The sequence below is a fragment of the Thamnophis elegans genome, chromosome 7, assembly GCF_009769535.1.
Source record: "Thamnophis elegans isolate rThaEle1 chromosome 7, rThaEle1.pri, whole genome shotgun sequence".
In the NCBI taxonomy this organism is placed as follows: domain Eukaryota; kingdom Metazoa; phylum Chordata; class Lepidosauria; order Squamata; family Colubridae; genus Thamnophis; species Thamnophis elegans.
This window is the reverse complement of record NC_045547.1, coordinates 46,840,773-46,856,500: the sequence shown is the minus strand read 5'-3', so window position 1 is coordinate 46,856,500 and position 15,728 is coordinate 46,840,773. Positions and strand designations below refer to the sequence as shown.

At 37.1% G+C, this 15,728-nt stretch overlaps 1 protein-coding gene across 1 annotated transcript in view; it reads left to right on the top strand.

The window, feature by feature from the left end:
• TPH2 (tryptophan hydroxylase 2) overlaps positions 1-14,801 on the top strand; it is a 90,818-nt gene extending 76,017 nt beyond the window's left edge. The window contains exons 9-11 of the mRNA XM_032221682.1: positions 3,914-4,009; positions 14,386-14,519; positions 14,627-14,801. Of these exons, the coding sequence (XP_032077573.1) occupies positions 3,914-4,009; positions 14,386-14,519; positions 14,627-14,801 (405 nt within the window). The remainder of the gene's footprint in view (positions 1-3,913; positions 4,010-14,385; positions 14,520-14,626) is intronic.
• The last annotated feature ends 927 nt before the right edge of the window (positions 14,802-15,728 follow it).

Here is a 15,728-nt window from a genome sequence, read left to right as displayed (position 1 = left end):
TACTGCCAACCAGCATTAAAGAAACCTTACTGAGATATTGTGTACTTCTTGGTTCCTTGATCTTGTCCAGCTGTGTGCGGCTTGACAATAAGAAAGAGAGAAGCCAAAGTGCCTCATTAAGGAGAAATCTTCAGTATTGTCTTCTGTGGCCTCCCAGCTTGAGGACTGCCCTTCTGCTTTTCTTGGATTCAGAGATTATTTTCCCAGTACTATATCTCTTCCTTCTGCATTATAGAAGCAAAAACACCTAATGACTTTATTTCTAAAACTGAACTGGCTACTAAATTAACCAATTTTCTGGTCTGTGCAATATGCTGAATCACAAACTGATCAAATGGGATGGATTTATACAATATACTGAGACAAAAAATACAATCAGACCAAAGTCTTTTCATATTGTGGAAATGCAGCAGGAAGTTGTTTTTTTAGCTTAGCCCACAGAGATTTCTTTGGGAACTGTCTATGGTCCTGATTTCTGCCTAATAACCATTCTCTTGCATAAGGGAATTGGGAATCCAGTCAGAATTAGAGTTTATTTCAATATTTTTAGGGATATCTTTTGATATCTTAGAAGGTATGGCTTTTATCTTGATTTTTATCCCTTACCTCTCCTTCCCTCCCCTCCTCTTCCCCTTCCATTCCACAATCTTGGGAATGTACCATATTTGTCCATAAAAGTACTATTTTAAATCAAATAAATAAATAGACACCAAACCTATAGAGAAACAAGTTTTTGACATCTGTTGCATTAAAAAGAGAGAACTGAAATAGATGATACATTATATATTCAGCTAGTACATCCTCTTTGGAAGATGTCCATGTTAAATTATTTGCTTATATTTATTTGTCTGTGTTTATAAACCATGCAGACTAAAAGCTGTTAAAATTTCACAATTAAATCCATAAGAAAGCACATAAATAAGCTATTGGATAATTATATTTAAACAAATAAAGCCATGCATCTTGGTAAAAAAGGGGCATTCACAATCTACTGGAGATAAAGGCCATGATCCATGGAAATCCACAGCCTATTCGATTAGAGTGGCCTTGTCCCAATAAAGGGCTTCATACAATGAAGCAATGTAATTTTATTGACCAAGATAAAATGACAATCATTTTTTCCTTAACAAGGTCCTGTACATTATCTAAGTCCTTAGGTTTTAATAATATTTTGCTGAGGTAACTGGAGTGTGTTGTGATTGGCTTATACACAAATCTTATAAACAAATAATGCTTCCAATATTCAAAAGAGATTTCTGCACATAATGAAGATGGCTGGACCTGTTGAAAGAGACTTCTGCTTCCAGCTATTGAAAGTGTCAAACGAGGCAGTAAGAATAGGAAAAAAACAACAGTATAGCTTATTTGCTTTGCCTGAAGAAACTTACTCTACTGTGAAGCTGGTTTAAGGAGCTAATTTACTTAGGGCTTTGTTGAAACAGCACACCCTTCCAGAGGTCATCAGGTTAGCAACTACCAACTGTACATAAGAAATTGATTTTTGAAATTAGCGTGAGGGTGAGGGTAATAAGCCCCTGCTAAAGTGATCTATGGGAAAATAAGGACCAAAGTCCGTCATTCTGGTGCAAATCCCTTGTGGTGGGATGAACAGTCTCTTGGATTCAGTTATATAAACAAAGCAGCTTCAGAACAATGGCAATTATAGTATTATATTGTAAGCTGTTTGGTGGAGGGGTTAAAGTACCAGGCTAGAAACTGGGAAATGGTGGGTTCTAATGAGGCCTTAGGCACAAAACCAGTTAGGCCAGTCATTCTCTCAGTCTTTGGAAGCAGGCAATACTGAATCATTTTAGAAAATTTACCAAGATATCTGCAGAAACTTGTTCACAAAGTTGCTAGGAGTCAGGACTGAATTAAATACACCAAAAAAGAAAAAGAAAATTTCTATATCATAGAGTTTTCCTCTGTTTATTTGTGACTGGCAATTTCTTGATTGGGATATTTTTTTACTTGATTATTGATCTGATGTTAATCTAAGAGTTAATCTATACTCACCTGGGTACTGATTCCTGGTGAAGAGTTGCTTAGGTCTTTTTGTTTCCTTTTCGGCTTGCTAACTGTCTCTTTTGCATAGTCCATATATATTGTTTATGTGTATGAAATTCCCATCATTTTTGGACTTGGCTTGGTCTAGGATGATCACAGATTCCCATTTGAAACTATGGTCAAGTCTGTCCATGTATTATGAAATTAAAGAATTTTCATCATGTCTCCTGACTGCTAATTGGTGTTCATGGATGTGTTCTGTCATCTGGAATATTCAAAATATTCCAACAAAATTGATATCCATGCAACTTTATCATAAAGTGCCTGACTACTCAACCTGATATAGCACAACCAACACAATCCCTTAAAAGAATAACACTTACATACAGTTTAATGATTGCAACAACCAAACAGGCAGAATATTGGCAGAATGCATCCATGAACACCAGCTGGCAGTCCGAAGACATGATGAAAACTCTTTAATTTCACAATATGTAGACAGACTTAACCATAGTTTCAATTGGAAAACTGTGACCATCCTAGACCAAGTCAAATAAAAAAAATGCACAGAATTTCTAGAAACGTGGCATTGTGACAAATTGGTCATCAATAGATACATAGACATAAACAACGTCTACACACTGTGCAAAAGAGACAATCAACAAGCCTAAAAAGGAACAAAGACCTAACTCTACTTCTCCACCAGCAATCAGCATCCAGATGAGCATAGATTAACTCCAAGATTAACATCAGACAAGCAATCAAGTAACCAATAAAAAGCTGTCAAACAAGCCACTAGAATATAAATTGAGAGCAAACCCCACTCCTTACTGGCATTAATTATGTTACCTAATATGGATGATAAAACATCTGTAAGAAAACAGCCAAGCTCAAATAGCACCAAGGTCCCCCCATTTCAAGCCTGAGCTACAAATATTCTTCTTTATAGGTTTTAAAGAATTATTAAATAAGTACTACAATATATACACTTTCACCCTTTAATAAAGTTCACATTCTGCTTGTGATTTTTCCCCCCAGGGCCCCCATTAAGACAATATTTTTGATGTGCTATTAAAACACATCCAGCATTTGCATTCTGCAAATCTGGGTAGCAGATTTACAGATATGTTCTTATTTATTTCACTATAAATTTGTTCATTAACAATGGTGATTTTTATTAGGGCTGTGCAATATAATTCTCCAAAGCTACTGTATTTTTCAGAGTATAAGATGCAGTTCCCCCCCAAAAGAAGTGGGTGGAAATCTATGTGCAGCTTATACTCTGTGAAAAATGGGCAGTGGAGAATTGGCCATGCCGAACAGGTGGCGGCGAATGGGCTGCGGCAGTGGCAAACAGGCTGCGGCAACAGGCCAGATGAATTCCAGATGGATGCAGATTTTTTCCCCTTGTTTTTCCCAAAAGCTCCCCAAAAGCTAGGTGCATCTTATATTCTGGAGCATCTTATAGTTGGAAAAATATGGTACTTTGGATAATACAGGTGTGAAAACACACTAGTTGCTTGCAACACTTTAGACTAACTGTGACTTTTCCAAGAATTAGATATTGGCTGCAGTGGATAACCTCATAATTCAAAATAAAAATGCAAGTGCTTTAAAAATGGAAGACAAGTATCACTTTTACACTGTGCATACCCTGCAACAGCCTTTTGGCATTGATTCTGAAGCACTGCACAGTCCCAATTCCTATCATGATTTACACCAAATAGATTTATGATGACCCCTGGTATTCATGGTGTTACTATTTGGTAGTTTTCTTTCACATCATTTATTTAAAAACAAAAAAAGAGTATGAAGAGGGGCTTGCCTAGTGACCTGTTTGATTTTTGAGTATATCTAGATTTATTCTAATATATGCATTTGTGTGTCTGTGTATTTCATTTTTCAGTGTTATTTCTTCACTATTGAATTTGGCCTTTGTAAGCAAGATGGACAACTGAGGGCTTATGGAGCAGGCCTTTTGTCTTCTATTGGAGAGCTCAAGGTACTCATGTAAACAAAACTCTATTATTTATCACTAGAAGCCAGCTCTATGATTTCTATATATTTCTCATGCGTGTGATTTTACACTGAACTCATCGTTGCTTTAACTTTACTTTCAAATCATCCTGGGAGTCATTTGGCTGAAGGGCAATATATCACTGTTTCTAACAAATGCATTAGAAAAGCTATACAGTTTCAATTAAATCTAGTTGAAGAACAATGGGAACATTAGATCATAATGCTAATCTGGGATGGAAAAGACTTTTTTTGAATGCCAGTCCAAAATATATACCTTGACACATGTATTAAGACATGTGTCATATTTGAGTCTGATTCTTGCATTTGAATGTGATTCAAGCAAATTACCCATTTGAATTAGATCAGGTGCTTCTGAAATAATTCAACTATCTGATGGAATTTGTGATATGCATACATACATACTCTTATCAGATCAAATCTTTGATTTGACTTGATTCTTTGGATAAATTCTTTACGCTGAATTGCAAATTCAAACTGAATGTCTTCATGAAATCCAAAATTCAAATTAGAACTTGGTTCCTTTACATCCCCTCCCAGTACCTATATTTAGTAAATTGATTTTCCAGCTTCATTTAAATTTTTGCCATATTCTATGACCTGTACTAGTACAACAAATATAATTTTGTTTCAGTCTTTTGCAGTAGAAACATTGGAATTTAAGATGTAATAATGCTTAAGCAGTTAAACAAGAAGCCCAGAGTCCTAAATATGATATCTTGGCAGCAATCCTAAACTCCAATGGTAGAGGTGTCAGGCTCCTCACAGTAGCAGTTATTATTGACAATTTTGTAGGATGATTATGCCCATCAATTGACAGGCCAACATATGCAGTTCTAGTTATATTGGAAATATTATATCTATTTAAGCGTAACCCACACAAATTAAATCTTTAAACTTCTTGACACTGGTATTCCAGGTGGCACATTAGTTTCAGTCTAGCAATCATTTTGACAATGAAGTAAAAAAAAACACACGTGCTTCTGCCCTCAAGAAAATTCAAACTTGCTGTAGAGCCAAGATTTATTTATTTATTGAAGACATTTATAGTCTGTCTTTCATAATATATACCCCAAGGCATCTTGCAACCCAAATTAAAGTAATAAATACAGTTAGACAGAAACAGTTACAAATACCAAATCCACTAAAAATGACAAAGTGAGTATATGATAATATTGTTGGTGTTTAAAAAGCACCTATGCTTTAGTGATATCCAGGTTAGATTTAGGCAGTAGTGAACTCTATCTGGAGTAATTCCAAAGCTAGTTAAGCAAATTTAAACTAGTACAGAATATGGCTCATTAATGATACAGGATTCTTGAAATGTGTGATATCTCTATTGTGCCAATTATCAGCAGTGTATTTTTATAGTACGCACAAAGTATTGGTTTTTTAATATAACTTATTGAAACTTTTTAAAAAAAAAATAAGATAACTTATTCAAATTAATTCAGAAAAAAAGAAAAAGAAAGCAAAAAGGAAGCAACGAAAAAAGTTAAAATAGAAAAGAAAGAAAAAAGGTGGTTTCTGATATTTTTCAAGATTATAAGTGCAATTATATTTTAACCTCTCTCTCTAAAGTAGACTTGGACATTTTACAGTTTGTGGGCCACATCTGGTCTTTTGGATGTTCCTGTCTGGCATCAGCAGTGTCCCGGGGGGGGGGCAGGGAATCAATGGCTGAGTGTTATAGGTGGAGGCAGGGTGACATCATTGGGGGAGATGGTAGGAGCAGGGCATCAGCAGGGGCATCGGTGGTGGTGGTAGGGGTGTTGGACAGGGTTGCAGCAGGGGTGGAACTGCAGTGGGGTGGGGCCATGGTGAGAGTGTGTGGTCATAGTGGTCGTCCTCCACAACAATCCCGGCTATTCATATGTGCCCTTGGGAAAATTAATTGCTCACCCCTGCTCTAAATGTTATATTATATTATTTGCATAAGCTAGACCAAGGGTGTCAAATTTCTTCAAGGGCCGGATCAGCCCTGTAGTTCTCCTCCATGGGCCAGAGGGGGGAAGCAGGGGAGAGATGGGATGGACGTTTCCTGTAGCACCCTGCTGGCCAAAATAAGGTGTGGGGGGGACCACACGTGGCCCCTGAATTCTTTTTTTGGCCTGGACAATCTCCTGCAGCACTTGGCTGGCCAAAATGGGGCACGGGGGTGTGCATTGCCCCCTCATGCCTCATTTTTGGCCTCCATGGCCTCCTGCAGCAATCTCCTGGCTGAAAATGGGACACACGGAGCCCTTGCAAGGCCCCCACGTGGCCTCCCCAGCCTCCTTCATCAGTTTCCAGGCCTAAAATAGGCCATGGGGGGGGGTGCACGCAGGCCACATGCAGCCCATTTCAGCCAGCAGAGGCACCATGGGTGGGTCCTTTGATATTTCCAAGCTGACCCTGCGGGCCAGATTTAAGCACCTTGTGGGCCGGATCTGGCCCACAGGCCTTCAGTTTGACACCCCTGATCTAAATTAATGTTTAAAACCCTAAATTACATATTCTTTTTTTAACTTGCATTGATCTCCATGAATAAAATTCTGTAATATTATCTTCAACCTTTCAGCCCATATCATGGTAAAGTATAATAATTATATTATAATTACTATATTATACTTATTACTCAGTAAAAATATTGGCCATTAGCTATCTAGACCCCTTCCAGTCAGGCTTCAGACCCGGTTACAGCACAGAAACCGCTTTGGTCGCATTGACCGATGATCTCTGGAGGGCCAGAGATGGAGGACATTCCTCCATCCTGGTTCTCCTCGACCTCTCAGCGGCTTTCGATACCATCGACCATGGTATCCTTCTGCGACGACTGCGGGAGGTGGGAGTGGGAGGCGCCGTGTTGCGGTGGTTCTCCTCCTACCTCTCGGACAGGTCGCAGTCGGTGTTAGTGGGGGGGCAGAGATCGTCCCCTAGGCCCCTAACTTATGGGGTGCCTCAGGGCTCGGTCTTATCCCCCCTACTATTCAACATCTACATGAAACCGCTGGGTGAGATCATTCGCAGGCACGGGATTAGATACCATCAATATGCGGACGATACTCAACTGTATCTGTCCGCCCCGTGCCAACTCAATGAAGCGGCAGACGTGATGAACCGTGGCCTCGAAGCTGTTATGGACTGGATGAGGATTAACAAGCTTGTGCTCAACCCAGAAAAGACCGAGTGGCTGTTGTGTTTCCCTCCCAGAGATTCGACCAATATTCCATCACTCAGGCTGGGGGGTCAAATTCTATACCCCTCAGAGAGGGTTCGCAACTTGGGAGTCCTCCTGGACTCACAGCTATCGTTTGACCACCATTTAATGGCTGTGACCAGGGGGGCATTCGCCCAGGTTCGCCTGGTGCGCCAGTTGCGACCCTACCTGAATCGGGAGGCTCTCACAACAGTCACCCGGGCCCTTGTGACCTCTAGGCTGGAATACTGCAACGTGCTCTACATGGGGCTGCCCTTGAAGAGCATCCGGCGACTTCAGCTAGTACAGAATGCGGCCGCGCGAGTGATTGCGGGTGCACCTCGGTTCACCCGCATAACACCTATCCTCCGCGAGCTGCGCTGGCTACCTGTCGATCTCCGGATGCGCTTCAAGGTGCTATTAGTCACCTATAAAGCCCTACATGGCAGTGGATCTGGATACTTGAGAGACCGCCTTCTGCCAATTACATCCCTGCGACCAATAAGATCACATAGATTAGGCCTCCTCCGTATACCATCGGCCAGCCAGTGTCGGCTGGCAACTACAAGGAGGAGGGCCTTCTCAGTAGTAGCCCCGACCCTTTGGAACGAGCTCCCCGTAGAGATTCGCACCCTCGCCACCGTCCAGGCCTTCCGCACAGCCTTGAAGAACTGGCTCGCCCGTCAGGCCTGGGGACAAGGATAGTTCCCCTCCCGAATGATGAATGTATGTTGTTTACTATTTTATTATATGTCTCATCTTGATGTCTGTATTCCCCTTCCCCGATTTTATGTGAGCCGCCCTGAGTCCCCCCAGGGAAAAGGGCGGCCTACAAATATTAATAAAATCTCTAAAATCTCTAAATCTCTTGTTAACATTAAATCTCAAAAGCCTGAAGGATTGAAACTTCTACTTTATCATTAATTTGTTTTAAGTCTGCACCCAATTGCACCGTAGATTCTTCCAAACTTCTTCTTGACATCTTTTCTTATTCCTGCAAATCCTCCTATTTCCTTTTTAACTGTTGAAGTCATCTTTTGGCCAAATTCTTCAAACTTTTTCTGCAATAAATCTGGTGAAATGCCCTTATCTGTAAGCTGTTCTAGTGAACTCCTGCCTCTGTCTGCCAGTTCAACAGATTTTCTTGTGATTGCTGTTGTGAGGAAGTGAAAATATGCCACTTATTACAGTGAAAGTAAAAGGCTGGCTTCTGTTTTCCCCATATTTTGCTTCTTACTATCTTTAACGCTTTAGTTCCAATTAGTTCTCCATAGTTACAGCCTCACTGCTTAGCTCATATTATCCTTATGTTCTTGATTTAATAAGAAACAACCAGCATTCCCACAAAGATCTGGTCAACATGTCTAATTAATTTTGCTATTTTCAAAGACACTTTAATCAGAAAAATAATATTTTTAAAAGCAATCACTGTTCCCCTTTCTCTATTTAAAACTTTCTTCATTTTCAATCCTGTTAAGCTTTTTGTTTTTAAATTAAAACAGCAGTTTTCCCTCTTCTAAATTTAAAAATGAAGACATTCCCTAAGAATTTTTGATCTACATTGCCATTTGAAATATTTCTCTTAAATCATAAAGTGTTTAGGAAAGCAAGACATTTGCTGGTTGAATATTCAATTAAAGATGCATACCAGTTAAGGACATGTTGGTTTTTACCTTCAAAACTAAATTGTTTGGACTCATTTTGGTTTGTGTAGTCTTAAAACTATGAGTTGGAGGCATTCCTTATATCCCATTCACTGAAAAACATAGTTTATTGATAAGAAATAAAGGGCATTTTCAGTGTTACTCACACATTTCTAGAAATCTAATTTAAAAGAGGTAAACGTGAACCTAGAAATATAAACCATCAGATATTTGTTAAATTTATTTTCCCCATGTTAGCTAGGATTTTATATTTTTGTAATTTGAGTTGATGCTATTTTTTATTTTTTCATCTTTAATAATAGAATGTTGAGTTGGGTGGTCTTTTTCATTATCCTTGCTTATGCTGCTAATTGAGCTATTACTTAAGATTACTGATCTTTCTATAGGCTGTTCTTTATACAAAGGCTTTTAAATTGTCTGATGAGCTTTATAAATCAAAAGTTATTTTCTATGTATAGGACTTACCATGAAAGAGTCTGGATCATGTAGAGATATTTAAAGTGCCTTAAAGATAAAAGAGGCTGGATTATAAACTCTCTTAGTTGAAGAGTAAGTTTAATAAGTAGGATCCCACAGCCAAGGAAAAGGGGTTCTTAAAAAACTGATGTGGGAGTACATTTTTTAAAAGCAGTCCCTAAAACATATTTCATTAGATATCAAGATCACAACCCATAACTCAAAGAGTGGCATATGTGAATACAGCAGTGGGTTTCTTTTATGTGTAAAGTGTCTTGAACTGATTTAACTTATCAACCAAAGAAGACATTTGTAGCTCAGGGTTGAATGTTTGGGGACTCAGTTGGTGGTTTCTGAGCTTAGTTGACATAGCCTACCCTTGATTTTGCATGATTTTCTTGAACTCCTAGAGCAACTGTAAATTCTTAAGTATAATTCGGAATCATTCGTATTTTATCTGAGATCTTTCCATTGGTAGATAAAACATAGCATAGCTTTTCTTTGATTTTTTAATTACTGCATTGATTTTTGAAGAGGCAACTCCTGTTGCATGAGGAATAACAGGAAGATCAAGCTCATTATACGGATCCTGGATCCAGTTAGGTTTAATGTTGGAAAAGCAATTCTCAAAGGAGTTTCTAGCAGAATTTTGCTTTGAAATTGCCTATCAGTTTTTCTGTCATTTAAGAATGTATCTCCATTTTGGAATTTCTGTTTTAGGATACATGCTCAGGCAGTACCACAGATATCTGAAAACTTGTCCTATAAATGAGAATAAATTGTTTTTCTGGAGATGTAATTTGCTTGGAAACTAACAAACAGGCACCTGCTGTGAGTGACTGATGCTTATAGCTTTGGGATATGCTGCCTTATCTAAATTTGATTTCAAACAAATGTTTAGTTATATAAATATTTTTGGCATTTGATTATCTCTTTTTCTTTTGTTGTCTTAAAAAAAATTATAACCAAGACTTTTTGTTGCTAAGTTCCATATTTTACAAGCATTTTGTTCTTGTAAAATGCCAGGATAGAAAACAACATTAAGTTTGGCTAGAGATATGTGACACACGCTTTAGAGTGGCCGAGTGTTGTCTGGAATTATTGCCCCTGTTTAAGCACTTGGACTAATTAATTGAATCTATTTTATCATTTTTTACTGAGGTATCTTAATGATGGATTAATTGTAGATGCCTGCATGGGACAATGAAAAAGAAGTCATCAGTTCACATCCCATAATCCATTTAATTTTCAAGACTATTCTTGTGTTGCAATGATGCAATACTTAGAAGTCCACAGTTTTTATTGGCATGCATTTGAATTCTGAGTATTACTCAAGCTTCATGTTTAGACAAATTTGTCTAGAAAGAACTTTGTTTTCAAGGGTGGGAAGGACTTCAGATTCAATTCCTGAAAAATCCTTGAAACATGTAGGAGCATGCACACAGCACACAGCTGCAACTGTTTTAAAGTCATGTCTTTTCTCAGGATCATGTGCCTGAGTTCTGCAAGGCTGCCATGTGATTCTAGAAAGAGATGCAGCTTTGGAAAAGAGTTGCAGACAGTGATAAATTTATTGCATATTGCTTCATATTGTTGGGCAGGAATGCCTCTTAATAAAACACTTTTTGCCTCATGTCTCTAACATTCTTTTAAATATGTTTTTAAATTATTAGTTAATCATTAATTTAGATATTTTCCTGTTCTATTCAAGTGGGAGTTCTGTAATTTGTAGCATCATGGTACACCTATCACTGGTGCACAATATGTACCCCTCCAAATTTCAGTTTCAATTTATAAAACGTATGCCACTAGAAATGGCAATTTCACTTTTGCATAATTTTATCTTTAATCTTGATCCACTCAACTCAGTATTTACACCGATATCAGCTCTCTAGAATATCTAACTGAACTCTTTCCTTGCTCAGTATGAAGTGGCCAGGAATTGAACCTTGGGCAATCTACAAAAAAAATACTGTCTAATAGTAATGTTAGACTGGAAGAAGAAAAACACATAGATGTTTTGTCCTATTTACCCAGAGGGCTTTTGCACAGTCAAAAGACAGATCAAAGATTGTTGAAAGGAAAGAGAAAAAACTTGATTTTTTATATTTCCTGACTACTGGCTTCATGCAGACTTCTGATGGTTTACAACAATATATAATCCATCAAAACAAACTAAAAACAAAATTTCGCATCAATAATGACTTCTTTATTCATCAATAATCAAAAGGTTTATAGAAAAGCCCTACCTTGACTGCGGTTTGAAAAGCTGTGAGGGTGCCATCTCTTAATGAAAAGGAATCCATTAAATAATGGAATAACATGAAATACTTGCTATGTACTCTGAACCATCTCACTAGGAGGTAACTCTCAATGTACTCTTTTGTTCTTAAAAAACAATAATCCTGGATGTGTTGGTTCTACTTGAAACATACAGTCCAGAAGAATTCTGGTATTAAGCCATAAAGGATTTTAGAGGTTAAAATCCATACTTCAAATTGCCTTCAGAAGCCTCCTGGAAGCCAGTATAGAGTCAAACCATTGGCATATGGCACTGGTGGCTTTCATTTGACAATAATGGGCTGCTGTGTTCTGCACCATCTGCAGCTTTAGAAGAATCTTCAAAGGTTGCTCCAGGTAAGGGGTATTGCTGTAATTAACTTTTAATAGGTGATGACAAGAAGCCTTCCTCAAAGCATCTGCTTCAAGAAGAAATGCAACTATCTCAATACGTGGATTCCTTCTGTCTGTCTAGCCATAATTCTCCAACCAACAGAGGATCCTAAAAGACTAATTCTTCAGAGAAAGACAACCTACACAGAGTTTATTGGAGCAACTTACTTCTTCCCATCTGGACATAACAGCTTCCAGACATTGAGTCAGAACTTCTGTCTTTTCTTCTGTTCAGCAGGTGTGGTGTTTTGCAGACAAAAGGATAACCTTCTAGTGCAGCTATGTAGATATTAAATAATTTATTTAAATATAATAATAATCATCCCCCAGTGAAGCCCTACCTTGATGTGATGTGGTTGTGGGGTTGTATAGCTGTGCCAGAGGTTCAGCTATACATGACAGGTCTTATCACAGGACACAGAAAATGAGTATCTTTCCCATAAACAGTATGGTGAGATGTAATTTACAGAAACCCATACATGATCAATTATCATCTGGGTCACCAAGGACTACACTAGGTGTTGGAGTTCCTGGACATCTAAGATGGCTGGAAGAAAAAGTATTGTTGGCTAGTAACCAGATCCAGCAGGTGCAAGACTACTGGAAGAAAGGATGTTTACAAATATATACAAAGTTTGAAAACAAATAACAATGTTATTACAAATCAAATCCAACAATAAGAGATTATTTGAAATCAATGCATCAGTTCTGGAAAGAACAATATCTAGAATCAGAAATAACAGAAAAGAGATTAGCAGATCAACAATCATTTTCATTCTTAAACCAGGTACTCCCTCCTCTGCCCTACTTTCAATTCTTTATCTAAAAAGAATCGAAGTAAAAAAATAAATGAACATCTAGAGCAGCACAAAAAACAACAGAATAAAGCTGCCTGCATTGAAGCTTGTGCCAAAGAAACAGCTAGCACAAGTGTTAAAAGATGCAAATACGGCTATATCAAGTATAAGCACCAACTCATTGCAAGAAACAAACCAACTAGTGTATAGAATGGCTGCAATTATAATTGAATACCTTGGATGAAAAATAAAAGCCAAACAGTGCACCAAAAAATGGAAGATCAGGCTGGAAAATAAGATTAGCATGCTAAGACCAAATGTAAGCCATCTAAAGCAGATGAAAGAAAAGAAGCTGAAGAGCCAAAGAATATCTGATCAAAAAAAATCACCTAGAAACAAGGAAGATTAAAGAGGCACTGGGAATAACAAAGCACAAATAACAGGTATAGTTCAATCATGTTCAATTCTTGGAGACTGCCTGGACAAGTCCCTGCAATTTTTGGGGAAAATTTTTACAGAAATGGTTTGCCTTGTCTACTTCCTGGGGCAAAAACACTAAAAAGGACTTTTTTTTTTTTAAAGAAAATAGGTAGACGAATTATTATATATTTCACTTTTATAAATCAAGTTCTAGAATGGTTAGTGACTAGTTGTTTTTTAAGAAAATAAAGTTGGAACCAAAGAATTATGGAACACAGAAAGGAAAATGTCCCAATTTTTATTCTCATGAACATCCATGTCCTCATATATACAAGTACCAGATATGTGCATATGGAGATAATAACATATATGTATATCTGTGCAGTTTACTATAACATGCAACTTTTATATTTAAATTTTTTATATATTTATTTCTTAAAAAGAAATATTTGATTAGTACTTTCTTTATGACCTGAGATAGAACAATTCCTGTACCATAAGTTGGAAACTGGACTGACTAGAGCATAGTACAATATTCCACAGAAAGCCTCCCGTTCATTCCTAGTTATTTACATTATTCTAAAGAAATTGTATATTCATAAAATTCCATGACTCTAAATCTCACTCAGTTTGGTTTTAAACAAATGGGTATACAGTGAACACTCTTGATGAACTGTCAATCTAACTTACATTAAAAAAGAGCAATGAAAATATTCATTATTTATTTAGATCTTTTCAAGTCTGAAACAAACTGGTGTTATGTGATATACTGGAGGTGAAATATAATTTTTATGAATGTGTAATATGGGCAAATAGCCATATATTGCTTCTGCCTTTTGAAGAATTCCTAATATTAGCGATAGTGTGGAAATACTTGAAGTATTTATTAATAAAATGTACTTTGTTTTAGGTTTGATTATTTAAGTTATTTTTCATATATAAAGCAGAATTCTTGATGATGTAATTACTTGAGGGGAAGGGAATCTTAATAGATAATAGATTGATAAGTTGAAGATGCACATCACATTCATTCTAAAAAAATCAATTATAGGTGAATCATGTGAAGTGAAGAGCATTCTTTGCTGTAAAGCTTGGGTGCATAGAAACACTTGAGGTTTCTGTCATGTAACATTTGATGTGGTATATTTTGCAGCATGCTCTTTCTGATAAAGCCAATGTGAAAACATTTGATCCAAAGACAACCTGCTTGCAAGAATGCCTTATCACAACTTTCCAGGAAGCTTACTTTGTCTCAGAAAGTTTTGAAGAAGCCAAAGAAAAGATGAGGCAAGTTGTTTCCATGACCCTTAAAAACAAACTCCAGATTGAATTTGCTCTTATCTGTAAGTGCAGAAATAAGAGTTAATGTAATTCTTTTATTATTTTTATTTCAGGGACTTTGCAAAATCCATCAATCGTCCCTTTTCTGTTTATTTCAACCCCTACACCCAAAGCATTGAAATTCTGAAAGACACCAGAAGCATTGAAAATGTTGTCCAGGATCTCCGAAGTGACCTGAATACGGTGTGTGATGCTTTAAGCAAAATGAATAGATATTTGGGTATCTGATTTCTTAGTGATGTGGTTTTGAAGAATAGCTAGATGCTGTAACACCATTATAAGCTACAATGGCTATTTTAGCATTGTCTATTTCTTCTCTAATGCATGGCTACCACATTTGCTCCGTGTTCTCTTCTACTTATATGTAACTTGAAATACACCAACACTAGCCTACAAATATTTAAAGAAGAGGATTGCACAGTTTTTTTTATCAATTTGCATAAATTTAAAAAAGCTTCCTTCCCATATTTACAGAGTTACAAATAGCATTTGCTGTCATATCACAAAAGAACAATTAAAGACAAAATATCACCAGTCAATCATACATGGGAAGTTAAACTTTAGTAAGTATTATATATTTTTTAAAGAAAATCCTTATGCATTTCAAAATAAAACCACTAATTTCCTGAAGATAGTAGTAAATAAAGCCAAATATTTTTTGAAAAAACTCAAGATGATGCTCTTAAAAAATAGGCAAGTCTGTGTAGCGAGTTGTGTTTCTACCTGAAACTATAGATTTGTTGTGAAACATAATTTGGTCTGAAACACATCTTTCTATGCAGCTGTCTTGTACTTCTTGCTGCTAAGTAGGGATTTTAGGAGCACAGCCATGTTTTGCTTCTTGTAGGGTCTGGTAACACATTTTCTACCACATTTTGCAAACAACATATTTTTAGCCACCATAGATGTTGAGATGTTACAGACAAACATTCTGCCTAATCATGGACTTGAAACCAAAGAGAATATCATCATTGATGCTAAAATATCACATCCTGCCATAAGGCTGGGTATCTTTGCACTAATCCATTTTAATCATCTGGGCTCATGGAAACGAATCTCTTATCAAATTTCATCATTCCTCACAACTTCTTCTCTTCTGTCAACCTCAGTTTGGAGCTACATACAGAACAAATCAGCGTCTTTGATGTCTCAGTA